This window comes from Gymnoscopelus braueri, assembly GCF_963280865.1.
Source record: "Gymnoscopelus braueri genome assembly, chromosome: 3".
Taxonomy (NCBI): domain Eukaryota; kingdom Metazoa; phylum Chordata; class Actinopteri; order Myctophiformes; family Myctophidae; genus Gymnoscopelus; species Gymnoscopelus braueri.
Window position 1 is genome coordinate 45548100 of NC_137612.1, and position 16765 is coordinate 45564864.

At 43.1% G+C, this 16765-nt stretch overlaps 1 protein-coding gene across 1 annotated transcript; it reads left to right on the forward strand.

Moving 5' to 3' along the window:
* Positions 1-486: 486 nt before the first annotated feature.
* Positions 487-2553, forward strand: LOC308081985 (long-chain-fatty-acid--CoA ligase ACSBG2-like; the record flags this gene model as incomplete). The annotated part of the gene is made up of 1 exon (XM_080423595.1): positions 487-2553. The coding sequence occupies one exon, from the start codon at positions 487-489 to the stop codon at positions 2551-2553; it is 2067 nt and encodes a 688-aa protein (XP_080279721.1).
* Positions 2554-16765: the final 14212 nt, after the last annotated feature.

Here is a 16765-nt window from a genome sequence, read left to right on the forward strand (position 1 = left end):
AACAATTAACAATAGTATAAAAGATTTGTAATCATTATTATATTGACAACTGAATTTCCCCAAAGTAAAATTGGTAGGTATTTGTTGGTAGGAACCTTTGGTAAGTAAGATGCACAATGTAGCTCAGGCATTTAAAAGCCACTGAAATGAATTCACCAAAACCTGTGATTCGGTACTGAACCTATAGAATTCAATACCTCTTGGATTCAGTACCCAGCCCTAGTGTTGTGTGACGTCAGATGGGAGATGTATAAAGTCAACTTCGTCCACATTTTCCCGTTAATGAGAGATGAGGAAAGAGACTGAGCCAATCTAAGACACAGTGAAATTATGTACACCAACAGAGAGAAAAGAAGATAAAGCAAGAGAGAAGACAGAGGGACAGAGAAAAGAGAGAGAACAGTGACAGAGAAAACACATGCTTAGCCAAGTGCCAGTTCTGCAGTGCAGTGGACTCTCATTTGAACGTGTTACTGTGAACGAGCCATGTCTGTAGCCATGGAGGTGGATCCACCAAATGATGGCGGCAAGAAGAAAATCCCTGCTGAGCAGTCCTCTCCCACACAGGCAGTCAGTGACCAGAACACAGATCCCCCGTTAGTGCCATCGGCATGGGAGCCTCCTCTGTGGACGTCCAGAGGCAACGAGGAGGTGAGGTTGAGAATGGGGGAGTCTGGCATGGCCGCCGAGCCCCCAATGACGGTCCAGCAGATGTTCTCCTCGGTCGTGGACTGCTTCGGTGACCGTACCGCTCTTAGCTGGAAGGAGGGCGAGCAGCAGATGTTTATCAACTACACAGAGTACTACCTAGCCTGTCGCACGGCAGCCAAAGGCTTTCTCAAGCTTGGTCTGGAGCAGTACCATGGTGTATGCATCCTGGGCTTCAATTCCCCTGAGTGGATGATCGCCGACATTGCTACCATCTTGGCAGGAGGATTTGCTGTGGGCATCTACACCACCAATTCTCCTGAGGCGTGCCAGTACATAGCAGATAACTGCAAGGCCAATGTGATGGTGGTGGAGAACCACACACAGCTTAAGAAGATCCTCCAGGTCGAAGACCAGCTGCCATACTTGAAAGCAATTATCCAGTACAAAGATGCACTAGAAGAGAAGAGACCAAATCTTTACACGTGGACGGAATTTATGGAGCTGGGACGCCACGAGCCAGATGCTCCTCTTAATGACATCATCGCCAGCCAGAAGCCCAACCAGTGCTGCTCGCTCATCTACACCTCAGGGACCATGGGGCAGCCCAAAGGAGTCATGCTCAGCCACGACAATCTGACATGGACAGCCCTCGCCACCAGCCGTCACTGGTCCTCCGAGGCCTGGTTGTCTATGGTCAGTTACCTGCCCCTCAGCCACATCGCCGCTCAGATGAATGACATCTGGTGCCCCATGATCACCGGAGGGTCCACATACTTTGCACAGCCAGACGCCCTCAAGGGCTCCCTGGTCAACACCCTGAAGGAGGTGCGTCCCACATTCTTCATGGGCGTCCCCCGCGTCTGGGAGAAGATGCAGGAGAAGATGAAGGCCGCCGGGGCCCAGTCGAACACCCTTGTCAGGATGTTGGCCGCCTGGGCCAGGGATGTGGGGCTAATCGCCAACCTCAGCAAGATGAACCCAAGCAGAGCTGTCGGTCGCGAGCCGCTCAACTACTACATCGCCAAGATGCTGGTGTTTAAGAAGGTGCGCCAGGCGTTGGGCCTTGACCGCTGTGACATGTACTTCACGTGTGGAGCCCCCATCAGTAAAGACACCCTAGAGTACTTCCTCAGCCTGGACATCCCCGTGTACGAAATTTTTGGTATGAGCGAGCTCACAGGACCCCACTCCTTCTGCCGGCCCGACGCCTTCAGACTCACCAGCTGCGGGAAGGCGCTCCCAGGGTGCAAGACCAAGATTCACAACCCGGACAAGGAAGGCATTGGTGAGATCTGCGCCTGGGGTCGACACATCTTCATGGGCTACCTCAACATGGCCGACAAGACGGAGGAAGCTCTGGACGCAGACGGCTGGCTGCACTCCGGGGACCTGGGCAAGCTGGACGAGGACGGATTCCTCTTCATCACCGGACGTATTAAAGAGCTAATCATCACCGCAGGCGGAGAGAACATCCCTCCCGTCCCCATCGAGGACGCTGTGAAGAAAGCCGTGCCGCTCATCAGCCAGGCCATGCTGATCGGAGACAGGAGGAATTTCCTGTCCATGCTGCTCACCGTCAAGTGCCTGGTGAACGAGGAGACGGGCGCCCCCGAGAACCAGATGACACCAGGGGCCGTGGAGCTGTGCAAGACGCTTGGCAGCAAAGCAACGCGCGTCTCCGAGGTCGCCTTCGGCCGAGATGCTGCTGTTCATGCTGCCATCCGGGAGGGAGTCAACCGGGTCAACAAGAACGCCGCCTCCAACGCTCAATGCATTCAGAAGTGGATCGTCCTGGACAAGGACTTCTCCATTGTCGGGGGGGAGCTGGGTCCCACCATGAAGCTGAAGAGACCGGTGGTCATCAGAATGTACAACGAGCAGATCGAGAACTTGTACAAATAGGTAGCGATTTGTAAAATGTTGCTGTCTGGGTTAGACAGCGGGCTTAGACACCTGTGGAGAAACCTTATATCTCCAGATCTCAACTTTTTAGTATTTGTGTAAATTAATGACCTACTTCGTCACTCTAAACGTCACACAAAAGTAGCAAAAATAGCATATCTGTAAGCTCTCAACTCGTCACAACAAGACACGTTGTGAGGCTCTTTATTTTTTGCTATTCTTTTTGAGTGAAAGTGGTTAGGTGTGTCTGGTCTTGAGGCATGACCACATTGGCATTATGTAAAATTAAAAAGGTGCTGTAGGTGTTTTTTTGTTAAAAATGTTAAGTATTATATGCAGATAGTAATAATTGCTATAGTGTTTGTTCAGTAATAGGGGTCTCCCCATCTCTCCAGCTCTTTAGTATTCAGAAAATACATTTAGGCTACATTTTGAGGTGGGTTGCCAATTTTCAGGAGAGAACTCATTCATCAGCTTCAAATTTATAGTGTTTCAGTTCCAATTTGGTCTGCTCATTTATTTGTGTCATCACTTCCAATTTAACTTGTTTATCCTGTGTCCTGCATGAGCTCTCCCTCTCTCTCTTGGTATCTCGACCTGAAAATGTATTATTTTATTAACCCGTTAAACACAGGAAAAATCATTAACATAAGTCTTCTCTTCTGGGGGTCCCTGGCACAAAACATTTTCAGATGGGGGTCCGCGGCCATATGTAATCAATTTGACATGTAAAAGTTTGAGAACTACTGATTTAGAAGGCATTTGTAGAAACGGCCTCAGGTCTTAATCGGTTAAAGAGCTGGAGAGACCCCTGTTACTGAACAAACACTAGTCTATAGCAATGATTACTATCAGAATATAGAGCTATTATAACAGACGGAGACAGACAGACAGACACGGGGTGCCCAAAGGGTAAAAAAAAAATCAACATGTGAAAAATATTCCAGGATTTAAAAATAACTTTTTTTGCACTCCAGTGCAAGCCCGTACAAATAGTTTATTTTTATTTTTATTGTCATTGGCTGACTGGCCCACTCATTAACATGACAACCAAAAACATTTGTTATTATTGCTTTAGTCTAGTCTTTAGACCAGGGTTGCATTGCTCATGGGACGGCCTTGCACGCCGTGCAGGAACGCACAGATTTAAAACGATTTTAAATTCACACCTCAACAAAGTTTACAAAGGCTCCCGACTCACACCAGGTGAATTAACATAGGAATGAGCCTAGATGCATATCAATTGTCCATTGTGTGACCTGTAGTGTAGGTGTTAAGCGACGTGCGTGTCACATCATTAAAGTAGAGTGCAACCATGTTCCAATTCAGCATTGCAACACTGCTTTAGACTATTAGTCTATTAATAATAATAATTATTATTAATAATAATAATGAATATTAGGGAAAATTCAAGTAATTTTCAGTACTTAAGGTATAGACACAGGTTACAACCAGGCGGCAAATTAAGCCAATGAGGAAGTGATGTAAACGCTGCAGTTCTCATTAATGGCCTGTAGAGGGTGTCACTGTTTCTACTCCTGCTGGTTGCAGAAGACGTTTCATGCCATTAATCTCAATGGATATTTGACCGGACTTTACATGCACTTGATTTTATTACCTTAAACATTGTCATGAATCAGTCGCATTCAGTCGCTAGTTTAAAGTCTTCTTTCAATTATCAAGATATACTTTTTTGTAAATTATCATCCCATTCATTTTGAAATTAATGACTTATCATTCATTTCAAAATGAATGGGATGATAATATAGGTATAGGGTATGCTTCCTACAGGGTATGCTTCTTGGGCTTCTACTGGATCTTCTGAGTGAAGGACCCGCCCTCGCTGCCCTTCCACCCAATAGCATTCGTTTCCGGTTGCTTTTTGGGACCGGCAGTTCCAAGATGGTGGCTTTGAATTTGCCGAAAAAGTGGCTTCAAAACAGGGTCTGTAGGAAGCAATGGGTGACATCACCGTTCCCTTAGTCCATATTTTTTACAGTCTATGGGGGAATCGAACGTCGACCTCCATGTTTGAGGGAGGACACCATAGAGTTAAAAATAATAGAGGGCACCGGAAAACCCTGCCCATTCACTTGTATGGAGTTGCTCACCTAGCGCATACTCCCTTTTCACCCCTTCTTTCGGGTTGGGAAATGTGACGGGTGGGGCCTATTTTGCGTGTTTTGCGCCACCTCCATGCGCAACACTGTGTGCAAGCTCGTTGAGTCGAGCTGGTTGGACTCAAAACCGTTTTCGCTCGTTCACGTGTCTGGCCCCAGCCGTAATAAGCTGCAGTACCTATGAACGGCCAGCATGTCCAATGCGCTTCACTGCTCCCTCTCGGTTCTGGGGGCTTGGCGGACACTCTAACCACAAGGCCATTCACATCAGTTAACATAAAATTACCATTTGGATGGACAGAAGCCAGACTTTGACTTTTGGCAAATAATAATAAATAGCTTAGACTAGAAATGCTTACATGCTGCTGTCATCACACAGATGAAGAATTAATTTCACATTTTCTGCCAACCAACTAAAAGTGGCTGCTGGGCAGAAAGCCAGGTTATTTTTTTTGTTTTACTCTGACCAAACAACATCTGTTTGATGGTGTTTATCAATGAATCACATGCTTAAATAAGCCTACTTTATTTAGTGCAGTGGTGCTCAACCTGTGGGCCGGGGCCCTCTGGTGGACCGTGAGGATATTGCAAGTGGGTCCCCAAATAATAATTGGCTAAACAGATTTTAATAATATGACTGACATTAAAATTTAGAAACGAATGTAATAACAATTTCATGGTAATTTTGTCTTTAAAACCTTGACAAGAAATGTGTTTTCATGGTGATAACAATAAATAGGAGCTTAAATTACACTATGTTAGTTCCACTGATCCAAGTAGCAACACAATCGATTGATTGATCATTGAAATAAACTCTGAAAATGCACCCATCTGGCCACTTAACACGGCAGCCAATAACGGCTGCCATGTTAAGTGGTCAGATGGGTGGGCCGCGAATGCTTTCGAGATCTTCAAGTGGGCCCTAATCCAGAGAAGGTTGAGAACCACCACTTTAGTTCACCGTTTCTCGGCGTCGGGTCTGGGGACCGCCAGGGGTCCAAATGGACACTTGTGGGTCCGTAACGCTTGTAGAGTGTGCAAATAGAACCCAATGGACCTGTGAATGGACCCGTGAATAAACACAACAGATGTGTGTGTTTATTCACCGTGTTTATTCAGTGTGTAGATTGGGGTACCAGAGATAATGAATCACTGATTTAGAGGAATAAATGGGAGGGGTACTTCTGTTATTACAATGCAAAGAGCTGATTGCCATCTGATGTGTAATATTAGTAATTGCATAAATTCTTTGCGTGTAATATTGTTTGTCATGGGGTGCAACCAGCTCTGTGGCCTTGTGGTTAGAGTGTCCTCCCTGAGATTGGAGTCTGATTCCCCAGGTCATACCAAAGACTATTAAAAAAATAGGACCCAATGCCTCCCTGCTTGGCACTCAGCATCAAGAGTTGGATTGGGGTCTAAGTCCCTGCAACATACTATAGCGTCATTTCCAGGGGGTAGTACTTGTAGGCCGCAAGGCTTACTACTTAGGAGTGCAAAAACAATAAAATATATGTTTTTTTATAAAATAATCCATGACTAATCAAACCCTATTTTGGTCAGGACGATTATAAGCAAAGATCTTAAAGACATTTTTTTATTGTAAAAATTGGCGATATCTACTATTTTCCCAATTCTTTGCAGTATAAAATAAGGCTTAAGTGCTTCATCGAGTTGTTGATATAGCCTATACAATGTTTTTGTTGTCGTTTATTAAAGTTGCAGTCCTAGAATCCATGGCTTTTTCAAACCATTTGAGGTTTTAGTATTGAATGTTGCAAACTAAGCCAGAAGCGTTATTTAATGAGGAAATGACAGCAATGTAATCCTTGACAGTATATGTCTGGTATAGGCCAGACATACAGACGTGCGCTGCTAATGAAGGGTTGTGAAGTCACAGCTAAACGCCTCCAGCATTTCTGACTGCGTTGACTTCCTGCTCCATAGAAGTCTCCTGCAAGAGATAAACTACTGTGCTGTGACAACACGTCCCTCTAACCTTTCATTGTGTTTACAGCGTGACGCTTAAGGGGAGAGCTGTCTAGAAGAGCGTTCATCCGTGTATGTATACAGTACTGTATGCCTGTGTGTGTCCATACGTTTCAATGAGAGAGACGGCCTCTCAGAACTAGGACAGAGACTGTGGTGGAAATGTACCACAGCACACTACATTTGTACTTGTACCCAAGTGTGACATGGATCAATGAAAGGGGAGGACAAGAGAAGATAAGTGAGCCCTATATCTTGGTAATAATTTCACATACATCAGCACTTCTTACAATCTTCCACTTTCTGGACTCCATGTATTGTACTTTTTTGTTCTGACATGGATAGTGAAACCTGATGTGAACTTTGTTGCGTGCCGGTGTTGTAGTGCAAACGCATCTTAAGAGTCTTAGGAACAGCTATTTTTGGCGTTCGACCTTACCTTACTCAGCCTCATTTAAAATACACTTCACTGACTTCAGCAGTGTACGTCAGCACGGGCGTGCATGTGCACACACAAACCCACACACAGAGTAATATGCCATACAACAAACAGGGTATGGCTGTCACGATTAAATATTTAAGTTGATGATTAATTGTCACTCAAATAATTGCGATTAGCGATTTAATTGTGTGTTTGGCATGGAACATATGAATAAAAATGAAATTTCTGTTTGCCTTTTAGGCTTCCTAATCAAAAATTGCACAGGGCAGATATGACAAATAACTTAAATTTACAAAGAAACTATTGACATATTTAATAATTTTATACATGTAAAAATAGCTGATCTACAAGCTGACAACGCTTCCCGAAGTGACACGTTGTAAGCTTATAGATCTGCTAGTTCTATTTTTTTATATTTGAAAATGTGTGAACATGTTTCAACATGGAAACGATTATGCAAAGATAATTGCGATTAGACGCAATTAGACGATTATATAATAATTGTGACAGGCCTAAAACAGGGTTATACCCTTAATATGCATGTTATACACATTCATACACATCGACGGATTCCTGACATCTGCTGAACGGTTGAAGAGCCATGTTTCCTTCCTCTAGTGGAACCTGCCACCGCGGCAATTAGCGAGCGCTTCAAGCTGGCTGAGTAATTTTTTTAAAGTCTTTTTGGCTTCAATTATGGAAGAGAGGAAATGAAAGAGGCCATCTGAAGTCACACGCTGAAAGACAGCTGTGTCAACATGGAGAGAGGTGTGACTTGGATATGGTGGATGGTGAGGAGCTTTTAGCACAAGGTGTCGGCTGCAATCAGTGCCGGTCAGTGGTGGTTAAAGTGCTTAAATAAAAGTACTACTGTAATAGAAATAGAAATAGAAATACTCAGTTAAGTAAAAGTCCGGAATACAAAATTTACTTGAGTAAAAGTACAAAAGTATTGGTATCAAAATGTACTTAAACTGTACCAAGAGTAGAAAGTACTCATTATGCAGACGGTCCCATTTTCACACGTTTTCAAATGAAAACGGCAGATCTACAAGCTGTGAGCTTGTAGGTCTGCTATTTTCAAATGGCAGAAATGTATATAGGGCTGAAGTGGTTAATGTTTGTTTAGTAATAATAATCAAAATCTACAAAGTAACTAGTAACTAAAGTTTTCTAATAATTGTAGCGGAGTAAAAAAGTACAATATTTGACTGATATGTAGTGGAGTAAAAGTATTTTAAAAAATAAGTAAAGTACAAGTAAATGTACTTAGTTACTTTCCACCACTGTTGCCGGTGCCAGAGACAGAAACCGATGGCCATTAGCTGGACGGACGTCAGTGTTGCTTTACATCTCATGGTGACTGTCTGTGACAGGGTTATTATAGTTAACTGAAACTAAAAAATAATTACAACTAGAATTGGAAAAAACATTTTAGTTAACTGAAATAAAAACAAAAACAAGTCTTTACAAAAAATTATAACAAACTGAAACTGTCTTGTGTTTTTTACAAAACTAACTAAAATGGCCTTACTTGAGAAAAATTGCCTAACTTTTAAGGCCTTTGCAGACAGGGTGCGATTTTTCGCACGGAAAAAACTGACAATATCATTTTTTAAATTAACACATGGTTCTCAATGACCTCATGCACACCTGCTCCGAATTTACCGTGCGGCGATGCAATGCGTTCTTTTTCCAATCGAACCCAGTTCGATTCGTGCGTCTTTTTGCATGCGGTAAAAACTGATTGACTAATCGCACCCTGTCTGCAAAGGCCTTTAGTCTTTGTCAAAAATCTTCAAATAGCACATCTACAATCTCACAACATGTTGCGAAAATGGGAATCTCTTGCAATGTGTTCATCCTATAAATTAAGCTTCAAGGCCGGGGAGCTAAACAAGCTCAATAAAATCATAAAGGCGGCCAGCTCTGTGGTTGGCCTCCGAATGGAAGGGCTGCAGGCAGTCCCAGAGAGGAGGATTAGGGACAAACTTAACTCCATCCTGGTTAAGCCCTCCCATCCTCTCTATGGCGAGCTGCAGGATATCATATCCTGCAGCTCAGCCTTAGCTCAGACTTAGCTCAGCCTATCCTGCACCCTCACCGTGAGCACCTTCAGCCAGAGGCTCACTCCCCGCAAACATGCAAATGGAGCGGTACAGACTCTCTTTCATACCAACTGCCATCAGACTGTATAATGCATAAGAACTCTCTCCCTCAACGCATATGGTTTTGTGATAGCCTCGCGTGGCCAGACAATATCACACGACACACTGCGTGGATATTAGTCTGGTCCCTATCAACGATAGATTGTTTTCCAAGGGGCGGTTACAAAAAGATCCAGTTACAAAAAGATCCAAACGGACTATATTGGTTAGACCTAAACCAATCAGAGCAGTGCTTCCTTTTACGAACGAATCAGAGCAGTGCTTCCTTGTACGTCATTTCTCCAAATAAGGTGATAAGCCCGCCCACATTTGGATACTGGGCCCTGATTGGTCCCTCACGACTTCGGAGGGAGAGAAATGAAATCTCTATTAAGGGGGGCCAGACCTAATCTGCCGAGGGCTAAAGTGCGATGCAATTTTGCAAAGGCAGATTCGTCTGGAACCAGGCTAGTTTTGTGATGGCCCTGGTCTTGTGTGATTATGTCCATCTGTGTTTGATATGTTTCTGTTAGTCTGGTTGATTATTTATTATTTGTTACACTGTGCTGCTGTAACGCCTCGATTTCCCTTCGCAGATTAATAAAGTATATCTCATCTCATGTGTGGTAAAACATTTATCTACCATTGAATATTTCTATGGTCTATGGACAGAAAGGTATCGGTTCTGATCAGCTGTAATTCCGTCCATAGCCACAGAAAACACCAGCGTGTTTAAGACCAGTTTGGTCTGCAATGAATGTGCTCTGAGCACTGTTTGAATTCTTGGTAGTGCTGCTGTGCCAGGATTCAACCAGGGCAGTTTCATGGCAGTGGCCATCCATGTGAATGAAGGTTTAGCCAGTGTAGGAATTTGGTTAAACACCCGTTTGTCGCATCACAAAGAGCTGCTAGTTGCTTGGTTATTGGCTGTTCCCATGGTGATACTCTGTTTCTCATTCAGCCTTGACGACAGTTGCTGCAGGGGACTGGAGTACCTTCCGTGAATGAATCATTCTGCCATCTGTACTTGACCTGTATTTGTTGTCCAACTTTTAAACCCAAAGCACTTGGATGTTTAATCCGTTTGTTGTCCAACTGGAAGTTGTGGAGGAGGACAGCACTCATGTTATGACAGAGTTTCACCATCACACCAATGTCCCTTATTTCCGTGATGGTGGCAGTGTAGACAGCACCAAACTCTAGTTGCAGATCTTGATCATCTTTGCAGATCTTGTTGATAAATTCCTGAGCTTCATTCATGGCTCCTGGTGATGGAGCAAACACAGAGAATGTTTCCTTGTCCACTTGGCTTATTGTAACGCCTGTTTGAGCTTGTAGTCTGCAGAGTTTATAGCCTCCTGGGCCAACCAAACATGCTCTTCTGGAGACCGCAGCACCCAAACATGCTCAACAACAGGTTGTTGAGCATTTTCCTGCATTTTCCTTCCTGTTAGCCCTGGGTCTGGTTATTGTCTTATTCATGATTTCTAGGATCTCCATCTTTGCAACAGTGGCCTACTGGATTGTGCCTCCATGACTACTTTCAGAGGCAAGCCTGGAATCTTCACATCAGTCTGTAAGGTATTGATCCCTTTGCTTGTTCCTGACAATTTGAAGTCCATGTCTCCAAGGTAATCCTCTATTCCCAGAATGTCAGTGAGTAATCTGTAGTCTTGGATCTCAGCAGAGTTGACTGGGTTGGGTTTAGAGATGAGGCCAATGGCTACACAAGCTTGCTCCTGTTAATTCTCCCCACCTCACTGGTAGCATATATACGGAGGGAATTCATAATGGAGATGACGTTCTTGTCTTTGATGCAACTCAGAGCTGTGGTGGTGATATCCGTTTTAACCCATCAAGAACGGGAAAGCATCTGTCATTTTAGATTTCTTTGGCTATTCAAAAATAGCAGATATACAAGCTCATAGCGCGGCACCGAGTGCAGCGCTATGAGCTTGTAGATCTGCAATTTTTTTTTAATTGTGAAAATGTGTGCAAATCTTTGAATATATATGTTTTTTAAAGCGAACATTTTTAACTCAAATCTTTGCTTCTGGGGGATTCTACAAATGTCTTCTAAACCCTAACAGTTTTTTTTAAAGAAAACTTATGTTGCTATAATATCAGTGGTTCTCAAACCTTTTTTATGTCAAGGACCCCAAAATATTTCACAAATATATCTCAAAATATTTAGTTCCAGGGAGCCCCAGAAGCGAAGATTTAAGTTAAAAATGTATATATAGCCTATATTTAAAGATGTGCACACATTTTCACACTTCTATTTCGAAAATAGCAGATCTATGAGCTTGTATATCTGCTATTTTTGAAAAGCCAAAGAAATCTTAAGTGACACAGATGCGTCCCCGGATTGAATGGGTTAATGCTGGATTCCAAAGAGTCCTCTCTGAAAGACAGCTGAGCCATGGAGTGGCTTGAAGACGTCCACTTCACAGGAGATGTCCCTCAAAGAAGTCAGCGCTCTCCTGTACTCGTTGAGAACCACTGGTTTAAATAGCCTTTCAGGGTCACAGACTGTTCTGTTCATTTCTGACTCATTATACTACATTAATAAAAGGCAGTGAGTCATGTGTCACAGTTATAATCATCCTTTATCTCAGGTTTACAAAAGGCTATTTTTTCTCTCTTCCTTTTTACCAAATCCGAGAGCAATTTATTTCATAGAATTAAAAGATAATGACAGCAAGTTCAATTATAAGCTATGATTCAACTATAATTATACTTGAACGATCTGGACATGTATTCAACGAGCTGAAATTATCAATGAATCACCTACTCATGCCACAAATAATGAAACACATTTTATGTGAGTGACACAATGGAATATGATGTAGGATTTCTTTTTCGTTTCTTTTTTAATCATGGGATGGTCATTTATGCTGTTGTTTTACTTGCTTATCACATTGAAGTCTGTAGGTCGACACCATTGTATGAGTTTGATGTTGTCCGTCTCTTTAGACCACAGATAACGGTCTGTACTGTGGCTACACATTCAGAGCATCTCTCATCTCATCTGGCTCCCCATGTGAAGTTGAAGCTCTTCTAATGACCATCAGTATGATGTCAAATCATCTGCATCTTTGGGCAAAACCGCAGATAGATACACAGATATACATTTCTTAACCCAATAAGACCGGGAACGCATCTGTGTCACTTTAGATTTCTTTGGCTATTCAAAAATAGCAGATATACAAGCTCATAGCGCGGCACAGAGTGATTTTTTTTTAAATCTTTGAATATATATGTTTTAAGCGAACATTTGTAACTCAAATCTTTGCTTCTGGGGGGTCCCTGGAACAATTTTTTTTTTTTTGTTATATATTTTTTCAAAAACAAAAAACTTAATGGGTTAAAATCACAAAAAAAGATGGTTAGAGATTTGTGTATTTTTTCGTTTTATTGTTTTCTCTGTGGTGTTGGGCAGGTAGTTTACCACTGTGCCACCCGAACGCCCAGAGATTCATGGACCTTAATAGACGTACACGATCATTATGACCAGTTTTCAGAAATTGCGAGTACAGCACGAAGCGGTGACAGAAAACGGGAAAACCACACTGCGTCCTCACACCACTTAAACACTCTCTACATGTAGGCTGAGCTACCTGTGGTTTCACAAGAGTGACTCCCTGGTGATGTTAAAATACTGCTGCAACATGTTCATCACTGTTCGTCACGTAGAGCAATGTTTTGTTTTGTTTTGTCACCCCCCAAATGTGCCGTTTGCAGCATCATGGTCAACATTCCTACTCTTGAAAAAGTGGCAATTGAATGTAGTGAGAGTGATAGTGAAGTCTCAGATAGGGAGAACCAGGGTAAAACAGTGTTCCCACCAAGCCAATCATACCGTTGCTGTCGGGCAGAACCCTCTTATCTCTCTATTCTAACAGGGATTGACACTAACACCTGCCCGCCTGCCCGGGGCAGGTAAATAAAATGGTAGGGCAGGTGAAGTTTGCTATCTGGTTGCCCCACGGGCAGGTGCACATGTTGTCTCTCCAGCTCTTTTTATTAAACAGAAAATGCCTTTTCGAGTCAGGATACCAATTTTATCGAATCAGGACAGAGAACTCAGACAGGATACAGATTAAACAAGTGAAATTGGAAGTGATGACACAAAGAAATGAGCATGTAAAATTGGAACTGGAACGTTATAAAAATTAAGCTGATAAATGGGTACTCTCTCCTGATTGGCTGAAATGGTGTCACCTAACTGGAAATGTATGTTCTGTCTATCAAAGAGCTGGCGAGACAGAGAGACCCCTGTTACTGAACAAACACTCTATAGCAATGAGTACTATCAGAATATAGAGCTTTAACCCATAACAAAACCCTTTTTGTTTTAACCAAAAAATATCACTTACCCTACCTTCAACCCATAGTCATATTCATAGCTATTTAGATATTTCGCATACATATTGAGGTATGACATTTTTTATCGTGCAGCCCCATAATTCGAAAGTAGAAAGTAAAAAAATAAGTGTTTAATTGAATGGTAATTCAAATTTAACCTATCATTTTATAAAGGACGATTTACTTTTCGGGCAAGTGGGCAAGACCTGTGGGCAAGTAGAAAATGACCTGTACTTGCCCGACGGGCAAGTGCCTCTGAGACCTTAGTGTCAACCCCTGTCTAATGTTGTGTTTTTTTGTAAATTAATGGCCCACTTGGTCATACTACAGCGTCACACAAAAGCATCAGAAGTAGCAGATCGGCGCTCGGGTGGTGCAGTGGTAAAGTCTGCCCACCACCACGGAGGTTGTGGGTTTGAATCCACCGTGGTGCATTCGGCTTTGTCGAACGTCTACACGAACACAAATTGGCCCGTGTTTGGGGGAGGGAAGCAGGGCGGGGAGGGTGATATTGGTCATTGCACATACTCCTACAGGCTGGGGCGGCACCTGTCAGCGGGGAGTGTTGGGCGGGAGGAGTAGGACGAAGGCTCTACATCCTCCTGGTGGGGGCTCCTCACTGGCAGGTGAGTCAGTAGGATACGACAGCAGTGACAACACTGAAATGTGTGAGGGAGGAAACAATTGGCATAACGACTAAATTGGGGAGAAAAAGGGGTAAAAAATTATTGGCTACTCTAAATTTTAGGAAAAAATGAGAATTAAAAAAAGGCTCAAAACGTGTCGTGTGTTGAGCTTGTCTATCTGCTACTTTTGATGTACTATTTGATTGTACTACTGCCATTTTTTTATTTGAATCCTGAAAAGTAACCGTTTCGGTTTCCACCCGACAGACGATATGAAACAATACAGCCACACCCTGTAACAACTCACTACCTTCAACAGCAGCCAACAATTGGAATTGAAGGCTGCTTATGTCAGAGCCAAAAACCTCTAGCTTGAACTTTCAAGGAAATAGCAAACTCACACAGGCTAAGTCAAGTGACCAAGAACCACAACTCACTACCTCCAACAGCAGAAACAACACAACACACACACTGTAGAGTCACATCTTCAATTCCAGAGCCAGAAACAGTCACTGAACATGTTTCATTGCCACCCAGTCATTGGGTCACAGTACACAGCATACAACACAAGCAGCTACAAAGAAAAAAAACAAGGTTCCTACCTTGAGCAGTCTTCTACTTGACTTCAGTTGTGAAAGCGGTGGTAGGGTCAAACTTTGAAACCTATGCATGGAGAGAGCGCCTCTCTCTAGTCCGTCCACAGGCGAGCCCTTCAGTGGCATCTCTCCAGTCATCTCCATCTGGCTATAAGCTCGCCAGTACTTTCCTCCGCAAGGAGCTCCCAGTGTCAATGGCACCAGCCAGCCTCATTCTCCTGGCTGCCATCTTCCCAGTCAGCCTTGGAAGCCCCCCCCCACCCCATAACGTGGTCATCCTGATTGATGTTTAGTACTGCACATAGCATTCTGGTGTAGCACCAGGGAGGGACTTCTGTATAGGCAGGCTTTAGGGTCCAGCATTCACAGCTATATAGGAGAACAGACTCTTCAGTCCGTCGCTTAGAAGAAGCTGAGCTTGATATGGTGAGGGAGGTTGGGCTTCCACACACCGGCAATGCCATTCAGAGCCCTCCATGCAAGTGATTTCTTCACTTTAAGGTTGCATTGACCCATGAGCCCAGATATTTAAAGTAAATGACTTCTTTCAGCGCATTGCCTCATTGGAGGTGGATGGTCTGTGACGGTGCTATTGGCACACTCCGTCTCCACTCTGGTCAGGAGCACCTGTGCCTGCTCCACATGGTCAGATAGCAGGCAGATGTCATCTGCAAAGACCTCCTAGGTGTAATAGTGAAGCCTGCATAGTCCAGGACTGAGGAAGGGGGCGAGGAGGGTGTCCCCCTGCAACACCCCTGCCAGGATGTCAAACTCCTCACTGTTGTCGTCTGGGATCTGGATTTGGTACCCTGGTGTACTGGCTTTAATGGCTCTGAGTAGATTGGGAGGAACACCATAAGCCTTGAGTATCAGAAAGAAAGAAAGAAATAAATAATTTAAAGGGAGCAAGAGCCACATGCACAAATACTGTACCCCGTCAAAAATCATTACCTTCAACAACCAGCAACACACACAGCCTAGCCCTAGAATACATAATACTGTATCTTGTCACAATATACACAGCTTGTATATGTATACTTTATCCTGTCACAACATACACAGCATAGCATTCCAAAGCCAGGAGCCACAGTAAAGTTAGTTTTATATTGGATAGTTGCCAGATATTTAGTCAAGTCATGTTTATTTATAGGCCCTATAGCATATTTAAAAACTACTACATTGACCCAAAGTGCTTTCCAATAGTCTCACAGCAACATATACCATATAGTCCATATTCCACAATAATAACATAAAATAAACGGTTTAAACACAAAAATTTAAACAACCTGTGGACCTCAGACTGTGCTAAAAGCAAGAGAAAGGGGTGGGTATTTAAATTAGATTTAATATGTAAAACACTGCTAAATTAAGTCCTTTACATCAGAGGCACTCCAGGCTCTTGCCTCACTATGCCTCTAAGCCATTATAAAATACAAGGTAAACTGAGACCTCTTGTGGCTTATTGCTTCAATAAACAGGCTTTGCTCCAACAGTATAAACGTTATTGGCAAGAAGAATTGTCACAAGTACAACAGTTAAATAATCTTCACACATTTCTGAGCTTGTTGTGCTATGTTTATACAACCCATTATAGCCTATTGTGATTTAACCACAACTGATACATGAACGCACAAAGCGCGCACGCACTTACACGGACACAAACTGTATGTGCTAATAATCGGCCCCCATGTTGCGTCATGCATTACAAACACAGCTCAATAATAACACAGTTCAGAGCACACACAAATGCGTTATCCTGACTAGTCTCTGCTTTGCCAAGAGTACAATAGTAAAAGTGAAATTGCATTCAGCTCAATTGCATGGAAATATTAGCCTAATGCTAAGCAGCTAACTGTAGGTAAATAACTCACCTGAAGAATAAACTCAGTTGCAAACAAGAAGTTTGTCATGATGATAACAGATG